This window comes from Styela clava, chromosome 10 (genome assembly GCF_964204865.1).
Source record: "Styela clava chromosome 10, kaStyClav1.hap1.2, whole genome shotgun sequence".
Classification (NCBI taxonomy): Eukaryota; Metazoa; Chordata; class Ascidiacea; order Stolidobranchia; family Styelidae; genus Styela; species Styela clava.
Window position 1 is genome coordinate 3,628,858 of NC_135259.1, and position 21,890 is coordinate 3,650,747.

Here is a 21,890-nt window from a genome sequence, read left to right on the forward strand (position 1 = left end):
TGCGTGGCTCGGATTAAATTTTTAATGTTTTTTCCAGGTCTTCTTATTGGACTTGTTGGTAGACCTGTGTGTGAACCGTACGCCCCGCTGCCAGAGTCTACTAAGGCGCCACAAAGCAGTTCAACAACTGCCGGTACTTCTACGACCACAACAGATGCTACAGAAACGGTATGTGAATGATATTTGCAAATATACTACGGTCAGTGGAATAGGCACAGTTTCAAAAATCCTCAAGATAGGTGAGGACTCGAACAAAAATATTTTTGTAAAAAATGATTTTATATAAATTCACATTAAAGCTATAAAAGTGTTTGACCCCATATTGGATTTTTTATTACAATGACTGACACCCCACGCGGGCGTTTTGGTCTTTTCGTTTTATTATATAGCAAAATAAAATTTGAAAAGATGTTTAGGAATAGGTCTTTTTCAAACAATGAATGAATAATTAATTTTTGAGTTTCAACATATCTTAACTGTTTGTCCATTAAAATAAAATTTTAACTATGTACCCCCTTGAAAAGTCTCGTGATTTATTTATTGCATCATGATACGTATAGCATCTGTTATATTTTCATACATTACATATACGCTTTGCACGACCATGTGCGGTAAAAATTATGAGTATAAAAGTGTTTGCTTTAATTCACATTAATGGGATATAACTACATTGTTCGAACAAATTTGTCGACCTGTTGAGCCCATGTGGAATGTAACGGAATCATTTTGTCGAAAGCATTTGTAAATTGATTTGTAAAGATTGGATTGTGATCAAATGAAACAAAATCGAATGGCATTCCTTTGCGAAATACTTCGAACACATTTTGATGACGGTTTGATTACATAATGTTAGCACACTTAAAGTAATAGAAATGTTTATAAAATGGTATTTAGTTGAAACCTGAAAGCCAGATTGGATAAAAGACAACTTCAATGATAAAAAATATAAAACCACAGTCCATACGATTTACTTTAGATTGAAATTTTCTGTTGTTTTAGATTGTTTTAATTCACATAAAAATATTGTTAAACTGCTTTAATGACCTATTTTCACGTGGGAATTATTGTCGATTGTATTGGTACCTGGTGATGAAATAATAGATGTTGCATCGATCCTTGCAAATGCAATTTCTAGTATTATTCTATATATAAATATTGAAGAAGAATCCAACTTAATATTCGATAAATTATATTATAATGAATGCATATTGTTCAATTAAATAAACAGACTATAATGACTTCAATTACAGTTAAATGCCAAAAAGTTTTGATGATGTTCTGGTGAAATCGCAACTAAACATATTTTGTTTGAATAGGGTCCTTGGACAAACATACGTTTGCCAAACAACCTAATACCGGATGATTATGAGGTAGAATTGAGACCGGTATTAGAAGCAGATACGGCTGGAAAGTACTGGTTTTATGGGACAAGCTCAGTGTGGTATAGATGTGTCGAACCTACAAATCATATTATTATTCATTCAAAGTGAGTTATTTGTATTTTAAGTGCTGCATCGTGGTATGTGATTTAAAATCATATTTTTTTTTAAAAACAAAGTACATTTTTGTTCCAAATATTATCTGAAACCTCGAATTTCAAAAGAACAGTCCAACGATCCAACTTGTGTAGCAATGGTAATAGACAATCGTTCAGCCTCTGCTACCTAGTTTCAACAAAAATTTTCACTTAAAATGTTGATATATATATTGGATTGGAAAATAGTTTCGAATTATTTGAAATATCACTCTGAAACTGAATTTTATGGTGATTATAATTAGAAATATTTTTCTTACGTAGCAAATTGGATTATGCGACGGAGAACCTAGTCTTGGAGAAAGATGGCACCATAGTCAACATAAAGAGTTCGATGTTTTACGTACCTAATCAGTATTTAGTAGTCGAAACCGAAGATCCATGCATAAAAGATGGTTATTACAAATTAACTGTGAAAGATTTTGTTGGAGAATTAACTGATGACTTAGCGGGACTCTACAGGAGCGAATACGTTAACAGCGCTGGAGACAATGTGTGAGTTTGCAATGTTGTCGCTGCTAAGATAACAATCAAGATATCCCAAACAGTACCGTTCATGCAAAATAAATTTTTCATTGCAATAGAATCTATTCTATAACAACATATTACTGCGCTCATGTTCAAGAAAACATAAACGTATTACTGAAACGAAAATTTGATGATTCAAATCAAAATCTGATACATATTTTGCTTTTTGCAAGTCAACGTTTAATTCCAGTACTGTACTAAAAATCAATACAATAACCGTTTTATGTCGCATCTTGTGATCAGGTTGGGTCATCGAATACAAGAAAATATTGTACCTGTATGGTAGCAATTTCTGCGTAACGTAATTTTGTATATTGTATCTCATTGTATATTCATTATGGATTTTTATCATGTTCGTGCTTCCTAACCTATATATGGAATATCGAATATATTCTTTATTCACGATTGAAAATAGTGATAACGGCCTACTACCAACCTTAATTTTATTAAATCAATAACAGTGTTTATTCAAATGAAAACCTTGGCAAATTAATTAAAATTATTTAATTGAGGTGTTTGTCAACAAATTTTGTGATTTAGTGTCATAGCCACAACTCAAATGCAAGCTACAGATGCACGGAAAACTTTCCCATGTTTTGATGAACCAGCCCTCAAAGCCAACTTTACTATCACACTATGGGTAAAAGACGGGACGTCCTACTTTCCTCTTTGCAATATGCCTAAAGCAGGCACAAAGGTTAGTATTTTATCATTTTAAAAATAGGCTGTATCGTTATAAACGTGTTTGGGATTGCAGCACAACACAGAAAAGGAAAGGTTCATTCTTGCAATTACTTATCTTACACTCTTATCTTACTATTATATTCTTTTCTTTAGACGGACACGTTTGACGGTGAATCATGGACGGGCACTGTTTTTCAAGAAAGCGTTCCAATGAGCACTTACTTACTGGCCATGGTAATCAGTGATTTTGGTGTGGCTGAGAATACAACAAGTGACGGTACAGTCCAGGTACGACACAGTTTTCTGATGTAAACCATTATCAAAAACAGTGATATGTGTGTCAAAATATTTTGCACTGCAAAGTGTAAGATAAGTTTATTAATTTTGTGGCATTCATTTATTTTTATTTTTTGAAAACTGGGTTATATCTAGTATATGAGATACGGAACAGCATAAAATTCCTATTAGTGATAAAAGGTCGATTATAGGTCTAAAACATTTGTCGAAAATCAGGTTATTTTACTTGTTCGCGATTGATGGAGTCAATCAATGACACATTAAGAATGGAGAATAGGTATGGAATTTCATGGTTATGTTGACCAGCTGTTATGTTAACGAAATGAATAATGACTAAGAAACTCAGCATGCTCACAATCAATCAAAATAATTAAACCAGATATGATCTTCAATTGAATTAACATTTTTTAACAGACAAATATATACGGGCGTAAAGAGTTGATGGCAAATGGCGACGCAGCATATGCGGCTCTTGTAACCCCTGCCATTCTGGATTATTTTGCTGACTATTTCAAGATACCATATCCCCTTCCCAAGTCGGGTAATATATTAAATTTTATACGGCGTACCTTTCTACACAAAGCGCTTCCGTTAATTAGAATTTTCAGGTGCCAGACACTCAAAATTTTAAAAAATTTAAATTTAAAGATTTAAAAAAAAACGAAAAATTTAAGATGTTTAGGTAATTTCAATAATTTTTCCTTTTTATCTTTTGAAATCAATTCAGACTCCGGTGCTTCTATTCATGATATAATTAAGAATCTCAATGAGTGAATTTCATGAAACGTGCATACTGATACAACTCTTTCTTAACTTAGATCAAGTTGGTGTTCCGGATTTCGGTGCTGGTGCAATGGAAAACTGGGGTTTGATCATCTATCGAGAGCCTTATATTCTTTACAATTCAAGCACAACTGCATTCAACTACAAAATTACTGTAACAAGCATCGTTGCTCATGAACTTGCGCACATGGTTAGCTCATTTATTTTTTCATTAAAGGCACGATTTTAAAATTGAATAGGCGTTATTGCACAAACAAAAATATAAATTTAGGAAAAATAAAATGTTCAGGTATATGAAAGTGAATGAGACTTGAGAAATGAGAAGTATGAATCTACTAGAAATGTATTATTAAAAAAAAATTTAGTCTGAGTTTCCCTCTGTGAGACGTATTTCATTTTTCATCTTAGAAGTGCAAGCATTGATCGGTACACTATTATATATAAAAATTTTCTTTAGTGAGATTAATTTAGTTTACTTCTTTAAATTTAATCTTTCTTAAAAAAAAATTGCAAACCAGCAACTGTATATTTTGTTAAAAACTACAGTACTTTTAGCAAAAAGCATCAAAACGAAAAAAAAACATCATTGTCTTGAAAATTAACATTCAATAATACAATTATTTCAGTGGTTTGGGAATCTTGTCAGTCCTGCTTGGTGGGATGACTTATGGTTGAATGAAGGATTTGCAACTTATCTTTCTTATCTTGGTGAAGCAGCCGTGCAACCTACCTGGAAATCGGTAACATATATCTATCTGATTCCTTTGGGCACAAATATAGCAGTATAACAATATCTTGTTAACGATATTCAAAACCAAGCATTCCTAAAACATTGCAACATTAATATACTTAATATTATCTCAATACCATTGTTGTCTGGTGTAACAAAGACATCACCATTAGTAAACAATAATATTTAAATCATGTTCTAATATTTCACATAAGTTACATTATTTCGTCATATTTTGATATGAAAATTGCTTTGTGTATCAACTCACCCAGTTGTTTCATTAGAGTTTAATTTATTCAACCTAGTCCGAATTTTATCGTCTTCTTTTGGATGTCTCGCTATTCCCATTTCCAAATAACATTTCTACGTGGACAATATGCTGTTACAGAAAGAACGATTCATAACTGATGATTTACAAGGAGCTTTAAGTGTGGATGAACTCACGACATCTCGTCCACTTGTAACTGAAGTAAACACACCTGCCCAAATTTCTGCTCAATTTGATACAATAAGCTACAACAAAGTAAATATCATTAATTTTACTTGTTTTTTTTTCTGAGTCACATCACCTGTCAAAAATTTATTAAATATAGATAATGTTTCAGAGTCGCATTTCAAGAGAAACCCAAAATCATTAAATTTAACTTTCTTATATATTACATTTACGTACGATTTTTACACAATTTCTGAACAACTGAAGATGACATTTCATATGGACTGTTGCCATGCACTATCTTAATACTAACTGATTGCAACACAAATAACCAAATATTTATACATTATTTAGGGAGCAAGTATTATTCGTATGATCAACAGTTTCCTGGGAGAAGAAAATTTTGTTAATGGCTTAAGCGTAAGTTTATTTTGCTTCAATATTGATTTACATTCGTTTAAGTATCATTTATAAAGTTGACGCAACATATTTACACACAGGTTGTAACATTCCTAATTAAAGTTCACCAACGTAATAAGATGCGATAGTTAACGCTATTCTAAATATTTGCAGGAATATCTTAAAGCTTTGTCATATGATGTTGCAACTCATGGTGATTTGTTTTCCTACTGGGCAAAGGTATGTTAAAATTTTCTATACGTATATTCTAAAAATAGAAGCGCCTTAATTACCATGGAATAGTTTTACTAAAAAAGATATTGCTTAATATATTCGAGCACCAAAACAAGGCGCCATCCGGCATAACAGTATCAAGCCAAGTCTCTCTTGAAAGCTATTTTATTATTACTGAATATTCGATTATTATTAAAAGATATGACTACAAGTTACCAAAGAGAAATTTTCTATCGCGTTAATTTTGTAGCATACTGATGGCATGTCCACGCGATTGCCAACTGATCTAGAGACTATTTTGGAAACGTGGACTCTTCAAATGGGATATCCAGTTATCAACATACAAGATCTTGATCCGTTATCCAACATGTTCACGCTGTCACAAGAATATTTCTTAATTGACCGTTATGCGGAACCAGTTCACACTGAAGGGAGTAAAAAATATAAGTATGTGCTTGACAACATTGCTGTTATTGTTTAGGTTTACATGTTATAAGTTACCATTATCATCTATGTTCGAGAACAGATTCCACTTGTCCACAATTAAAATGTTCGGTATTGATGTAGAAATTCGTACTGAGAAAGTTAACATTTATTTTGAATCAACAAATAAAGCGACATCTTCATACATGATAATATGTTCTCATGAACCTAAATATTCAATTCTTCTAATAGATACTAGTTCCATTGTGCTTTGTTATTATTTCAGCTACAAATGGTATGTGCCGTTCACTTACATAAAAGGAAGCAATCTTGCCGCTGGAATTGTAGAAACTGTTTGGATTGGACTTGATGATACTGGTATGATTAATATCATGACCTGACAACAATTTTGTGAATATTCGTACCTGATAAATATTTTTGACACCCATGTATTAAAATGGTCATTCAATACGATAACTAGTTTAATTTAATTTTATGAACTAGTTTTGTAAATCCATGCATACTAATAGTTTACAATTTGTATAAACTAGACTATACAATTTGTTATTAGTTTTTTTTATCTAACAACTGGAACTGTCTTGACGAATTTATAGCGTGAACCATTTGTTGAATGGAATAATTTGTTCTAGATTAAAATTGCAACGCGGTGGAGCGAGTTTGTACGGTATACTTAACTACTTAGCTATCGGAATTTAATTTGAAATTATTTATTAAAAAAAAATGGAGCCGTGAATAAACGAAAAAAAAAACGAATATATTCGATATTGTAATGAATGCAAAATTATACTTGGTAATATTTCAGTGACAATCAGTGATTCGGATTTCATACTTGGAAACATTAGAGGTGAAGGTTATTACAGAGTGAACTACGATGGAGACACCTGGGGTAAACTAGCTGCAAAACTGGATTCTACTGATTATCAGGTATGGTATATGCAGTAATATTTAGGACATCATCATAGGCTTACTCGATTGAAGTTTGCATCTTGTTCATTAGTGTTGAAAACGCAATATAATGTAAATATGCTTTACACGGAAATTATAATCGCGAAAAAAATAGAACTCTTGAGATGATTTTATTATATGACATTGGTAAAGAAAGCTTTGAAATTAGATATGTTCTTGATAACGCAACTCTGTTAGACGTTAAATATCAAGGCCTTGATTACTTTGTTCATTTTTAAAGTGAGTGACGTACCATTTAATTTCAAATGGTATCCAAACTATTCATAACAATCCATATAAAACAAATTCGATATCGCAAAATGACGTGTCCAATTTGTTCTACACCAACCTTAGAAATGCCCCACCTATCCCACTTGTCCCGCTTTTCCACTGTCCTGAGCCAGGGTAGATATATATTGAGAGGCAAATGGTTTGAATAAGAATATAAAATTGAATTCACAATATGCTTTGGGCTAGGATAGATGCAATACTTTGATCAGAAAGTTGGAGTAAATATATGCAGTGTGATTCAGACAAACGAGAGAAGTTTGATACAAGTGAGACAAGATTAGGGCAAGTGGGGCAAATGTGGAACAATGATGAAAAGTGCGAGACAAGTGGAATAAGTGAGGAACCCAAGTGGGACAAAAAAGACACAATAATTTTGAAAAAATCAAAAAAAAAAAAAATTAATGATAACTTCATACATGTAAAGTAACATATCTTTTTACCACTATTCAAGGATATACCAGAGGAAAACAGAGCTCAGTTGTTGGATGATGCCTTCAGTCTTGCAAGGTAAAAGTCTTTTCTGGTTATCTTCTTTATATTGTTTCACTCGTTAGTATAATATTTCGAATTATCTTATTTATGCGTAAAGCTTCCTTAAGATAGGTAGAATTGTATTCCTACTACATATCGTGCCTGTCCTGGTTTAGAAGTTTCGCTTTTCTTTAGTAAAACTCATTACCGGACTTAGGATAAGGAGTACATTTAGGGTAACTAAGTATCCAAAGTACAAAATTGCAAGAAAAAATATAGGTATATTGAATATGGGAAAATAAAATAATAATAGAATAATGAAACCGATGATTGAGCATACCTGGACAGTTTATTTATCACTGTATTTTGTTGAATATCAAGTGGGGAAAGACTTGGAATTACGGTTCCTCTTGAAATGTCAAGATATCTGTACAGAGACGATAGTTACATTGCATGGACTACATTTATGAGAAATATCAGATATTTTGAATATATGCTAGGAAGAACACCGGTGTTTGGAACATTCTGCGTGAGTCTAAATATCACAATCCATTCAAATTAGCTAAATAATATTACATGGACAGATATATAATTCTAATATTAATGATATTATTATAATTCAATAATTATACATGTAACTATATTGAATTTCTAACTAATAAAATCCATCAATCAAAGGAAAACTTGTGTGTATGCAATGCAATAAACGTGTATTCAGTTTAGCTAATAACAAAACGGCTTTGACTAGAATAAAACTGGAACTGGACTAGAAAGTCACATATGATATTATATTACCGTGTATTTTATACTAAAATTACAATACAGAACTATATATTGGAGCTTGTGGTCCCTTCTTTATATGATAAATATGGATGGGAAGAAACAGATGTGTCTGATGATGCTGTAATTGAAAGGTTTGTTTTATTACTGTTCAGTAATTGGTAATTGACTATAAATTTAAATTTTCTGAACAAATTGGTTTAAACGGCGTCTCATATAGATAAAACTGTATCTTTCTTTCGATAGTACTGTAAAGGTTTACTTTACAGTACAATCGTTTACAATTTTTTACTTTCTTTGTTCTCGTTCAAAGATTAACAAGGCAGGTTGGCATTGATGCTGCATGCTATTACGGTAATGATGAATGCATTGGGAATGCAACCGAAAAATTTCAGTTGTGGATGAAGAATCCAGATAACTGGGGGTAACAAGAAATATTCTATTTTTAAATTTAAATCATCTTATTATAATAAATATGTATGCTTCACTGAATTTAAACGTATAAAACAAAAAGAAAACTATATTGAAAGCTTATTGTCAAGCAGTGATGAAAAAGCATTCCTAATTATTCGATAATTGCCAGAAATCTTTACAACAAATCTGTTATGCCATATATTTATGAAATTACAGTTCTTTGTCAATCCCAGGGTACTTAACTAGATTGTTTACCAATGGAATCGCACATTATGAGTGACTAGTAACTATGAATTCAATCTCATCTATTATTTTAAGATCAAGAACCACGTTATGTTATTTTAAAAGCAGTGGGAATGACGCGTTCTCATTTGACACTATATTATATCAGATGTATCTCATTCCACTTTTCTATGTTTCAGAATAATTGATTCCAGCTTCCGATCTGATATTCTCTGTGCAGCTATCCGTAACTCCGGCATAGAAGAATGGAATTTTGCCTGGGAAAGGCATGGCGCTGCTACTGATAATCCTACTTTTCAAACTAGTTTAAGGTTACTATATTTTTATCTATCATGCGAAAAGTTCTCTTTCTTATTTAAAGTAAGCAGTTTCAAACGCAGAGAATATCTATCTAGTGTGATGCGTTTAATCTTATCCTATCACAGATACCATTCACTGTATTTATAAGCATCAGTATTTTTACAGACTTGTTTACTTTCTCTAACGATATATAGTTACAGCACAAATTTAAACCATTACACTTACTTACTTGAACGATTTAGAAAATAAATATGTTCAAAATAAATTAGTGACTCCATTGGATAAAATATTACCATGTATCTATTCAAATATAGGTATGGACTCGCCTGCAGTAAAGATCCATGGATATTGACTCGGTACTTGGAATACACGTTGGACCCAAAAAAAGTTAGAAAGCAAGATGCAATCAGAACTATGCAGTACATCGGAGGAGAAGAATATGGTCGTGACATTGCTTGGGCTTTTATGGTTGATAATTGGGAGTTGTTGGTGAACTTGTAAGTTTAAAAAAAAACATTTGAAAAGTGTTTCATATATTCTTCAAGTCACGTAGTAGTTTCAGCAGGGCAATTTCCCTCTGTCTACCTCTTTTTATCTCTATTTATCGAGCCTTCTATTTTAGATTTGGTTCAGGATGGTCATTCGACGGTTTAATAGCCACCATAACAAAAAGATTCTCTACGGAATATGACTTGGAAAAGGTGAGAAAATACACTCAATTTTTCGATTAAAATTTATATCACGAGTTATTTTAGATCTTAGAATATATGGGAAGTTAATAATTTACGCTATTTTAGATTCTCCAAAATACCTAAAAAAACAACCGACATTGCTCCGCAACCGAATTCAGTATAGTACCTTAAATACTTTTAATAGCGGACGCAGGATCAAATTTCTTTGTGTTGTATTATTAAAATACATTTTATTGCTTCAAATTTATTTATTTTTTCGTGCTCGTTTAATTCGTAGTTAATCCATTCAAATAATTTGCTAGATTTGTTAGATAAATAGGCAAAATCTGGCCCTGCGGCCCTGAGGCGAAATCACGAGGGTGACTTTTCTCATTTGTCGTCTTCGCCTAAATACGTGCAAATTATTTTAAATGCAAATAAAGTTGACGCTTCGTTCCTCAAATGACGTACCAACACCAAAACACCATGCATAATTAATAATTTTCTCTAAAACCTTGATTTTACTTCAAAGCTGGAGGATTTCAAAAGTAATACACCGGATCTAGGAACAGCAGTAAGAGCAGTTGATCAAGCAATCGAAAAGACAAAAATAAATATTAAATGGAGAAGTGATAACGAAGCAACGTTAACAGCTTGGTTTTATGACAATGTTGGCACTGTACTGTAACTTTTGAAGGACTAAAGATAAAATAAACTATACGTTATTTGCCACCATTTAATTTTCAAAGTGATTTATAGTCATGAACGCACTTCAAGATAATAGTAAATAAATTACATATAAATACGGAAAAACTAGTTAAACTAACTAAAATGGCTAAAGTTTGTTTCAGTAAACGTAGTACGACAATTTAATTCTCAGTATATGATTTACAAATTTAACTATTGTAATTTAATTTTTTGTAGTCAATGATTACTGCAACAATGCGCCTGAGTTAATCATTGAGATCTAACACGTCAGAAGTTTATCAAATTTTCATACCTGAATTTACTTTTCTTTGCTTCAATATTCACGAAAATGACGCAGTTGTTAAAGCGCAAATGTCGTTTAGATTTGTCACGAATCAGTTCTTAAAGCACTACGCCACATTGAGCAAATTTTTGTGATGCTTTACCATTTTCAAAATGGATCTTAGAAGTTTTATAATTATCCACTGTTTCAATAAACTGATAATTTTTCATTGTGACACGCGGACTTCTATAATAAGAATTCAGTAGAGGAAGATTGAATTTACTAACAATATGAAACAACAAGGACAATAGAATAGAGTATATTGATATTCATTCGCAATTATCCTGCGAGTTGTTCTCCACTAGTTGCCATTGGTACGATGAAGAAACGACACCAGTAACCACCATAGTACACAAAGAAAAAACTTAGTCGGGAAAAAACTAAATAGTGATAAAAAAAATCTTAAAATTCTGCCAGCAAAAGGAATTGAGTTGACAACGTTAATCGCAATGTGAATGAACTTTCGCAGGTGAGAAGTTAGTTTTTTTTTTCACTTCACAAATTTCAGCATAATTGATAGGCGGAACGTAGGCCGATCGATTGACAGTGTACTGAGGCTAACATTGTAATATTAAACAAGGAGTAATATAGTTTAAAAAAAATTAGAATTCTTAAAACAGCGATTTGGAAAGACTATTGAACAAACAGTTTTATATATAACCGTATTGATATTATAACAGATCAGCAATGGTGAATTTTAGAATGTCTTTGAGCGATAGAAGCAAAATATAAACAGTCACAAAAGTGAAATAAATTCTGCTTGATAACAAGACGGTTTCTGTGTACAACAATTATTCAGTTATTAATAATTATGGACGAGGTCAATATTTTTTTACATTTGCTAAAACATTCAAGCATTTACTATAATTTACTTTGCACAAAAGTCCTGTAATATTCCATATGTGTAAGCCAAATTACTAAAGATGTAAACTGATGGGCACAAAATAGCAATAACGTTGCATGGTAAATAATATTTCAAAGTTAATTTTGCTGTTTTAAACTTACACAGTTAATTTACAAGCAGGTTCAGTAAAATGTTTGTTCGTAACAGTCGTATGAATATTTCAAATCGCCCAGCTCTTCTTACTCCTTACGTTGTGGAATGCGGTAGCAAGACTTCATTTTAAGTGCTACGGTGATAACAGTGATATCTGATGGATTAGACAGAGAGCAAGCATGGGCCGTTTTTAATTCATGATAAGTAGACACAGCTAAAATGTACCAAGTTATGGATTTTCAGCTACGAGGTGGTCGCTTATCAAGTATCACTAGTTTTGTTGCACTGAAGAAACACTCGTATGAATGATAAACATCTTAATCCAACTTAGTTTAACCACAAATGCATATAGTTTATGAATATGATGCACTGGATTAAAGCGTGTACGATTTTTAGCAAAATATTGTGTGGTATTTGTTCAATAATTTAACAACAGCTAGAAGAGCAGCATAGCCGGTGATAGCCAAATACATACGAAAAAAATCTATATCCATGGCATCAGATTTCGGATCATGGTATGGCCGTCTGTCAAATTACCTGAAACAAAACCTTTGGCATCTATATGGTCTTTTATGTTTGGTTTTCTAATTTGTTATTCTCTGCTACCAATCCGCTCATGTTAAGTCAGCTATGTGATTTCGATGTCATCATTGAGTAACAGAAGCATGGGAAAACGAATAATACACGATTCTACTGTCCGCTGCCCTGAGGGTAGAAGTAAAACTATATCATATGAAACCTTCCATATAAATACCCAGAGGGCTATATAGATATAATCATCCAGAAATCGAATTTACAGATACGGTAATTCAACATTTGTGTTTAGAAATTTCTTATCACGAGTATACGGTTTTGAGATTTTTATTAGGCAGAACAGCAGTTTATCCTAGTTATATACATATATATATTTTATCCTCAGCATGACAGGATAAGATATGTTTTGACTGTTTATCACATAGGCCATTTTTATATTATGAATAAATGAAGAATTTCACTTGGTTTTCAGTAATATGTGAAATATATGCTGAGTAATATGTGAGTTTATACTGTGTAAATTTATTTTTATTCGGATAGTGGACTATTTAAAATCAGGTTTGTAAATCAGAGACAAGACAAAATACTTTTTGTTTTTGTAGATATGCTCGGAAAGGCTAAAACTACGAAGCTAGTAGTGCTCTTTTGCTTTACGTCCGTAACTATATTATATGGTTGGGTGAAAAAACTGACAGACCATTCACAAATATCTTATAAAAACGACGTTGAAAATGAAAAGATGTACATAAGAAAAGGCAAAGTTGTAATTTTGCTAAGCAACCAAAGGTCTGGTTCCAGTTTCGTTGGAGAATTCTTTGCTCGATTCAATCGAGGGTTTTACTTGTACGAACCTCTGTTGCCATATGGTACAGATTGCGACCAACTGAACAGCGAGCGACTGGAATATCTCCAGAAAATCTCACAATGTGATTTCAGTACTTTGAAATCAAGCTACAGATATGCTTATGCTACAAATCACATTCAGTCACATCATGAATGTTTGTCAGCACAAGTATGTTCACCCCCGAGGCACAAAACTATACTCCAACGTTATTCCAAGCTTTGTCAGAATTTTTCGAATCATTCTATTAGCCAAGCGAAACCGCCAATTGTTGAAACAATTAAACGTGGTCCATGTGGCTTACCATTGAATCTGACAATATGGTCTTCATTATGCCATTCCGCAGATATTGTAGCACTCAAAGTTTTGCGCATTTGTACCGTGCCGTCATTAGAGGGCATTGTAGAAACACTCACCAATTATGGCAATGAGGTTTACGTGATAGAGCTCGTAAGAGATCCAAGAGGAATTATTAACTCAGCACTTAATCTTGAGCTGAGAAAGCCGGGAGTGGATAAACGTCTCAACAGAATATGTGGAAGGTTCAGGAATAATTTTGAATTTGTGGAACGAGAACGAGGAGGTAATACAATATAAACTTTGTTGCTTCTATTTTGATATCGCGATAATTTGTCTTGCCCATATATAGATGATTTCAAAACTGCCGAAGTAAAATGCAAATTCTTATATTCCAAAGGCGCATTTTTGCTATATATACAATAGAAAACAGTATGTTCACACAATAATTTTCTAAAAATTATATCATATAGCCTATTGTATGCGATCTCATGAGGAGGAGGAAGAGTGTCAAAATGGTCGTGGTAATCTTTGCCGCATGTTTTTCACATATAAAATATGTGAACAATAATTAATATATCGATTTTCCTATTAAGAAGTCTAACCGATTCATGTGGTATGACGATGAGTTTAGCTGATCAGTTCCGAGGTACTGACTTACAAGATTAACAAATATTGCAGATAAATTTTCAACCAGCTTGATATCTGAAGGAAGATATTTGCGGATACGATATGAAGACATCGCAACTGATCCCGTTAAAGGAGCAGAGAAAATGTACAAGTAAGCCCATTGCTCACTGAATATATCCGTAAAGTCGTCTCACTAAATACGGTTGTCTTACAAATGTCCTGTCGCGCACTTGTCCCACTTCTCCAATTGTATGTAACTCACTTCAAAAATAAATACTTCAGTATTCTGCCTAAGTTAGCCCAAAACATAACATGATATTCCTATTTAACATTCGTTCCACAAATTAGATCTACCCTAACTCCTAATAATTGGAGCAGTAGAGCAAGCGGTTGCTGAATTTTCTTCTCAATATGATTCACAGCAAAGTAATCCTGTTATTTCCTATGTAATGTAAACGTTTATTACGTGTAAATGAAATGGGAACTCGTTGATCAAAAATATAACAGTATCAAATCTTATAAAGGTAGAAAGTGGTAGCCGCATCGCATATATGTTAAGTTGTATATATATTCTTCTGGTCATGTTTCAGTAACTGACGGAACCTTTCGTAAACGTCCCTAACTGTGAATTTGAGTATGTTTCTGACATTACTTTAAATAAATTTGCAAATGAAATAACAAACTTATATCCAGATTCCTTAACATGGATTTACCATCAGAAGTAAGAGAATGGATACAAATGTCAACAGCAAGTCCGTCCGAAAAAATTGAAGAGTTACAAGCTGAACTAGATAATAAAGAACTAACTCTTGAGGTTTGTGCAGCTATTTGTTTAGAAGGACAGTATAACAAATTATCCGCTAGGCCGTCGCGTTACCATCTAACCTCCTAGATAACCATCCTTATCACTCATATTAACTTGATTATTGGGTTAAATTAGTAAATGATACCTTTTCCTAATTGGATGATACGTATTTGAAACTTTCCGCACAACAACGTTAGCTAGTTTAAATTAAGTCTGAACTCAAGTTTAAAATCTCGAAATTATTTTCGATTGTTCTGATGGCTTTATCAAATTGACATACGATTAACTATCCAAAGCACCAACATATCAGTAGATCGCTTTTTATTATGCGAGAATTTAATAAAAGCCTAATAATTATTTCTACAGGAATTGATGAATTCGAAGAAAAAGCTATCACAAATGAAAAAAGAACAAAGAAATCCTTACGGCACGGTTAGAGACTCATCTCACGTTGTCGTCAAATGGAGGAAAATGCTCAACATGGACATAATTGCACAAATACAAAAGAAATGTGGCAGTATCATGACCAAATTGGGGTACAAGTTAATTAACAGCATAGAAGAGAGAAACGACTTGAGCAATCAACTCTATTGAACATAAGATCTGATCGGAGATGAGCGTTCTTCTTGAACATTTAAGTGGATGTTAAAGTTCTACCTCATTACAATGATAGGATTGAAGATGGCGCTGTCCTAGAACGAGTGGGATAGAATGTAGAGCTTTATTCCAATACAGTGATGGTTACACGAGAATGAACAATTATAGAAGGCTCCAGATGTTATACTTTGTGACGAAAAAAACGAGAAGATGAAGTAAATTTTATTGTTCAAAATATTTGAATTGATATTATTCTTTAAATGCGGCCTGTGGTACAAATATACGCCATGGACATTTCAACATTTCTCACGAATATACAAAAAAATAAAACTCTAACGATCAAACTTATATTAAATCAAGAAGTTTTCAGCAAAAGTCTCGCATCGACTTCTATAAATATATAAATGTTGGTATATAAATCATAACGGTATATGTACCCTGTGATGTAATAATTTTAATGCATATGTTTTGAATTGCGTATTATATGACATTGTGGCTTTTGGTAAAGACCGAAGTGGTAACGATATGTCTTATCAATCTATCGCTATGTTTTAAAGCCGGGAGAAATCCTGACTCGATTTGATCTGGAATGAATATATAAAGTTAATATATATCGTTCGCCTTTGTGTGTGTACTTGTGTACATTTAGAAATTATTGATACGTCATTGCGTAGACTTATCAATCTATCGCTATGTTTTACAGCCGGGAGAAATCCTGACTCAATTTGATCTGGAATGAATATATAAAGTTAATATATATCGTTCGCCTTTGTGTGTGTACTTGTGTACATTTAGAAATTATTGATACGTCATTGCGTAGAGTATTGCTGTCACATTTAAACATGTACCCCGTGTTTGTTGTGGGGCTGCGTAAACAATTCAGGAAAATATTAAATATTGAAAAATTGAAATGTTGATGTGTTTATTATACATGCTGTTCACTACAACACATCACTACAAGCTGTTTTACTGAAAGATTGATCATCGGACATTAACAACGCACATTGCATCCCCTTATTAAATTCTGTTCTTTTTTTTGTATTTTTTGGCAGTTTTATGGTCACTGATAACTTTGTCAAGTGTCAATATCTTTACTTATTCTTATATCTTTACTTATAACTGTGCGTGAATTTGATTTGAGCGGATCATAACTTAAAAGACTGATGTGCAGGCTTACTTCTGTACTGTTGTTACGCAACGTACATAAAGTACACAGCGCCATCGTCCGATTCCCTTCAAAGAGATCAATGTAGAATCATTTTAGCGATGTCACTCGATAGCACAAGGCATCATAGTTTGATAATATCCTAAAGTAATGTTTTTATTTATCCGAAAACAAAACACTTCAATGCAACTAAACAAATAAAAATCGAATAAATTCATTTTTGACGTTGAGTAAACAGACCAATGCGTTGATTCTTTTTCATATATTAAAACGAAATGGCCCATAGCAACGCGTAATGCTAATTATATAATATAGACGGCTGAGTCCAATCACTGACCAGGAGACTATTTATGGGGTCATTTTATTTACTTATAAAATGATTATGTCATATGGAAATGATCAGATTGTTTGAGATTCTCGTTTCCCAAATCGGTGCTGTGCGTGGGAGGTACATTGCAAAGAATGTGACGGATGATAGGTCGTTATTGCAATTCAGATAGCTAAACAACGCTTCATTGCAGTCGCGAAAGCGTATAAAGAGCCTTTTCTAAATTGTAAATCACTATAATTGAGGTTTCGTGTGGGTATAATGGTTTCTTTAGTATGATTCCGGTACCATCAATGCGACAACATTGCTCTCAATAAATTTATTTTGCTGTTTATGGTACATATATACAGAAAGATAGTTAGTTTCGACGCGCCCTTGTCGCATTATATGCAAACAAACGCGATTAAATGGGAACAGAAAATTATAATACTCATGGAAGTATCAAGGAGAGATTAGTTTTTAAATAAAGAAAGAGTAAAAACAGTACGCAGCACTGACTACTTCTTGAACATTTTCAAACTTTAGCCAGGAGCTTCGAAGTATAGAACCATGAACGTCAAGTGTGCTCGTTCATTGAGAGCCCAAGTGAATGATTGCGTTGAGTCGCTAATTATCGTAACAATTCTAACCAACTAAGTCGAATACAGATATATATATATATATACTTTTAGGTCTGTTCACAGTGCGTCAAAATTAACATCGCATACTGGCTTGCAGTATAATAGCATGATGATTTTGGAGATTACGGGTTAAAATTCCAAAATACCCTTATTCCAGTGGTAATTAAATCAAGCGCGTCCGCGTATTGAAAATGGAAAACATGTTCAAAGCGTATAGATGCCCACCTTCCTTACTCTACAGTCTGTATGCAGTGACTTGTTCCTAATATCACGGTTCATGTTTTTTATCCCTCATACATTGGTGTACAGATTTCAATTGTGTGACGGAACTTCATAACTAAGTCGAATAATATGTAGGTATATGAACTGTGGCACAAATCAAAAGTAAATAATTTCAAGTGTTAGCCTACGCGAGATATTTAACCGAGTGCGATGACATCTGTGTTATTTATTCACGTTGTACTGTTAAAAATTCCGGCGGCGTCAATTTTTCTGTACTTAATTGATAAATACTACCAAAACTATATATATATAATTTATATATATACATATATTTCAGTAACCTCAGTTTTAAAATAAATATACATAAAAGTAGATAGCTGTATTCGACCATCCAAATATAAATGAATCTAGAACAATTAACGAAAATGTGTGTTTTGCTTTAATCATTATGAGGTAGGCTAAACATACTAGGACTGGACGGGTATGTAAACGTTAGGTTTAACATTGGGCCTCACATATGAATTCAAAGACGGTAGACGCGAAACTGATATCAATGTCAAGTACGGGGGGGTTTACGAAACTTTTGTTTAACGGCCTTTTAACAGTACATTAGTTGAAACAATTGCCGAAGTTAACTCTATGTATAGTATAGCATTCCCTTCTTTGTCCCTTCTTTATCGCAACGATATGAACTGTTTGTCTGCTGCATCACAATATCTATATGCGTTTAGGATTTGAGTACGGCTTCTTCATTTGAAATTAGGTGGCGAAATGTATATATATATATATATAAGAATTCTCAATATATTTTCAGGCAATATTCCAACATATTACGAAAATAATAGTTTATTGCGAAGCTTTAATATGAAGAAGCTGTATATACTGCATGTCCTTTTACTTATATACACTGGATTTAGTCTCTCGACGACAATATATTCTATGGCATCTTCTAAGTGGCTAGTGGCAAAGAACAACGTTGCCCATCAGGGATTGTTTCATAAATGCGGAATTGGGAATGAGATCAACTGCACATTGAACAATGGAACGAATTGCGTGGCTTGCATTGACTCTCAAGATACAAACGTTACGTGTGTTACTCATGGTAAGTTACAACTCAACATGTCAAACAAAACGATTAAATTAAATTATGTAATATTTCGTCCGAATATTGGTCATCCCTGATCTAGATGTACTTGAAGCAAAATCTCTGCACTGAACCAAACCAAACTGAAGACGTATTGGGACAACTGACACCGCAAAGGTGGTAAACAAAACAAGTTGGGTGATCAGTCCAATGAGATTAAAAAGTTTAAACCAATGATTGAAATTGCTTCAATTGTTAATTGGTAATCAAGCTGTGCATTGATTTTCGAAGATCCACTCAATGGCTCCTGAAATCGTTTTTGATATGCTAATATTCAATACTACCAATAATTATTGGAGTATCAGAAAGTTGTCTACATTATCAAAATACCCACGGTTTTCATTAAACATTTTGTGTTCATCTTCGGTAATTCCATGTTAATTTATTGTCACTTGTGTGTTTTAATTTTCATCAGAAACGCCACGTAACCTATATAAAATGGTGATATATTTTTTATCAGAAAAAGGAGTCGATGAAAAAGTTGCGATCGCATTTCTAACGCTGACAATGTTATTAAGATTTTGTTCGTTTACTGGACTTATTCTGGAAGTCTGCAAAATTTTTGAAAGAGGAATTTTCACTTTAGTAATACTCGAAACTGTTTGTGGTAAGTACACTAAATATGTTTTTATTTTTATATTATTGTCCAAAATGATCTGGTACTTCACCGGAACAGTTAGTAAAAAATAACCTTGAAAATTTAATATATAATAAGTAGCTATAATAGTTATTCAATAATTAAATAACTGATATCCTTTGTTGCAGTGGTATTTGATATTATCACAGCTGGTGTGTATTCTGGCTTCAACTCATCTCCTGGAATTGATTCAGAAGCAGACATTGGAAAATTATGTGCTAACTTAGGAGCGCCAGTTTTTCTAAGTTGGGCCAGGCTTGTCGGACTATTAATACCTATCGCCAAGTTGATTCATGTAACTAATAAAAAAGCATTCGTAGTAAATGATTATTAATTAGTCGAAAGTGCATACTGATTGTTTATATATGCTATTAGAGTTAATGATTGTGAAGTTGAACTCGATAAGCGAACTCGTCTATAACCTCTGTAAAAACGGATGAAAAAAATCGCATCGATTTCTGATACGATGAGTCACATGTGCTATTTGTCTAAAAATTGTTGTGTAACTTTATTGAAGAGTTAGAGGTATATAAACCCAATTGGCATCTCTGTTCCAGGTTTAAAATATTATTGAGAGACAGTTTCAGTTTTGACAGACAGGATTATCAGATCTCGATAACTTGATCAACAACATGCATTAAACTACAAAATTAGCCACGACTTGAAAAACGTCGATGACATATAGACGTAAACTTTTCCGATAGTAAACTTTTGTAGAAAAATTAGTCGTTGCAGTATACCAATTTTGAATCCATCGAAAAAAACTATATTCCTTCAGTTAAATCCAATGAATAAAATTTCTAATGCTTTCATTCAAAATTAGATTGTGGGGGAACCCGCTTAACCCACATTAAAATGTTCGAACATATTAAGGGAAAAACAAGTTTTGGTTGTTATTCATTGTACAAGAAAGTTGATGTCATGCTAGTCACATTGCTCAATCTTTTTCGAAAAGGTACATCCTCTTATCCTTCACTCAAAATCTGGTACATCCCAACAATCTTTCCTTTCTCATCGCCTTGAAATACTATGCCTGATCATACCGACCTAATACTTCATTATTTATTCAATGTTAACGTTGCTTTAGGATTTCACCAGCCAGTTATACAATGCGAGGTAATAATAAGCTTGTTTCGAATGTCTCTCTCGTTAATATATCTGCATCCTGTTTATTAGTTTTATGGGGTTTACCCTTGTTTGGAAAAGCATGTAGTGGGCAAGACTATAGTACTCAAAAACTTATAAAAGTGCCAGTTTTGTTGTAGTTTTTGTATGTGTTGAACTCCGTATCAAATTTGATCGAAATTCACGAAGTTCACCAAAATGATTTACGCAATAAAAACAGAACGCCCCCTGATGAATCTAGCGGCTGGCATTATGACAAGCAAGAAACAACGACTTGGGAGACGCTCTACATACGATGTGCTTGAGTTCGAACACTTGAGTAATTTATTTGTGGCAAGTTACCAATTTGCTCTGAAAACATTTAGGACAAGCGTATTGCGTATTAGAATATACCCTACAACATTCTATACAACCCATCGATGTGGCACACCCTTTAATGTTTTTGGTACACTCTGGGTGTACTCTACACCCGGTTAACGAGCACAGTGCCAGAACCATTTAAAAAAGTTAGAGGCACCTGCACAATCATTTCCTTTGCTTAATTAAGGTTGTATATTATCAACTAATTGATCAAATCAATGATAATCTTATAAAATCACTTTTTTCCTATAAAACTTTTTGCTTAAATCAACTATTTGCCCAAATCAAGTATGTATAAAAGATAAAAGAAAATTATTGATTCTTCAAACAATTACATGACATGCCGTCCATTTCAGTTAACTACAAATGTGTGACGT

The 21,890-nt window shown here is 33.0% G+C and overlaps 3 protein-coding genes across 3 annotated transcripts in view; all 3 read left to right on the forward strand.

Annotated features, from left to right (window-relative positions):
• Positions 1–11,392, forward strand: part of LOC120337688 (aminopeptidase N-like) — a 64,209-nt gene extending 52,817 nt beyond the window's left edge. The window contains exons 3-24 of the mRNA XM_039405556.2: positions 38–168; positions 1,317–1,486; positions 1,799–2,029; positions 2,603–2,759; positions 2,900–3,034; positions 3,458–3,584; positions 3,862–4,016; positions 4,453–4,566; positions 4,945–5,079; positions 5,344–5,409; positions 5,563–5,628; positions 5,873–6,069; positions 6,332–6,423; positions 6,869–6,990; positions 7,754–7,809; positions 8,155–8,302; positions 8,599–8,687; positions 8,867–8,977; positions 9,390–9,521; positions 9,825–10,007; positions 10,133–10,211; positions 10,714–11,392. Of these exons, the coding sequence (XP_039261490.2) occupies positions 38–168; positions 1,317–1,486; positions 1,799–2,029; positions 2,603–2,759; positions 2,900–3,034; positions 3,458–3,584; positions 3,862–4,016; positions 4,453–4,566; positions 4,945–5,079; positions 5,344–5,409; positions 5,563–5,628; positions 5,873–6,069; positions 6,332–6,423; positions 6,869–6,990; positions 7,754–7,809; positions 8,155–8,302; positions 8,599–8,687; positions 8,867–8,977; positions 9,390–9,521; positions 9,825–10,007; positions 10,133–10,211; positions 10,714–10,869 (2,852 nt within the window). The 3' untranslated portion in view covers positions 10,870–11,392. The remainder of the gene's footprint in view (positions 1–37; positions 169–1,316; positions 1,487–1,798; positions 2,030–2,602; positions 2,760–2,899; positions 3,035–3,457; positions 3,585–3,861; positions 4,017–4,452; positions 4,567–4,944; positions 5,080–5,343; positions 5,410–5,562; positions 5,629–5,872; positions 6,070–6,331; positions 6,424–6,868; positions 6,991–7,753; positions 7,810–8,154; positions 8,303–8,598; positions 8,688–8,866; positions 8,978–9,389; positions 9,522–9,824; positions 10,008–10,132; positions 10,212–10,713) is intronic.
• A 1,694-nt stretch (positions 11,393–13,086) lies between these two features.
• Positions 13,087–17,316, forward strand: LOC120338205 (carbohydrate sulfotransferase 1-like). Its single transcript, XM_039406155.2, has 4 exons — positions 13,087–14,166; positions 14,562–14,661; positions 15,204–15,324; positions 15,682–17,316. Exons 1-4 carry the CDS (start codon positions 13,347–13,349, stop codon positions 15,907–15,909), a joined length of 1,269 nt encoding a protein of 422 aa, XP_039262089.2. The 5' UTR covers positions 13,087–13,346; the 3' UTR covers positions 15,910–17,316.
• A 1,630-nt stretch (positions 17,317–18,946) lies between these two features.
• On the forward strand, positions 18,947–20,366 carry LOC120338269 (uncharacterized). Its single transcript, XM_039406241.2, has 3 exons — positions 18,947–19,349; positions 19,852–19,998; positions 20,157–20,366. The coding sequence occupies exons 1-3, from the start codon at positions 19,019–19,021 to the stop codon at positions 20,360–20,362; spliced, it is 684 nt and encodes a 227-aa protein (XP_039262175.2). The 5' UTR covers positions 18,947–19,018; the 3' UTR covers positions 20,363–20,366.
• The last annotated feature ends 1,524 nt before the right edge of the window (positions 20,367–21,890 follow it).

Excerpts from the sequence above, each read along its gene's own strand:
- LOC120338205 (XM_039406155.2), top strand. The coding sequence starts at position 13,347 with ATGCTCGGAAAGGCTAAAACTACGAAGCTAGTAGTGCTCTTTTGCTTT. Across the intron at positions 14,167-14,561 it reads TGTGGAACGAGAACGAGGAG|ATAAATTTTCAACCAGCTTG; the intron begins GTAATACAATAT and ends CAAATATTGCAG. Across the intron at positions 15,325-15,681 it reads ATAAAGAACTAACTCTTGAG|GAATTGATGAATTCGAAGAA; the intron begins GTTTGTGCAGCT and ends TTATTTCTACAG.
- LOC120338269 (XM_039406241.2), top strand. The coding sequence starts at position 19,019 with ATGTATATATATATATATATAAGAATTCTCAATATATTTTCAGGCAAT. Across the intron at positions 19,350-19,851 it reads CGTTACGTGTGTTACTCATG|AAAAAGGAGTCGATGAAAAA; the intron begins GTAAGTTACAAC and ends ATTTTTTATCAG. Across the intron at positions 19,999-20,156 it reads AATACTCGAAACTGTTTGTG|TGGTATTTGATATTATCACA; the intron begins GTAAGTACACTA and ends CCTTTGTTGCAG.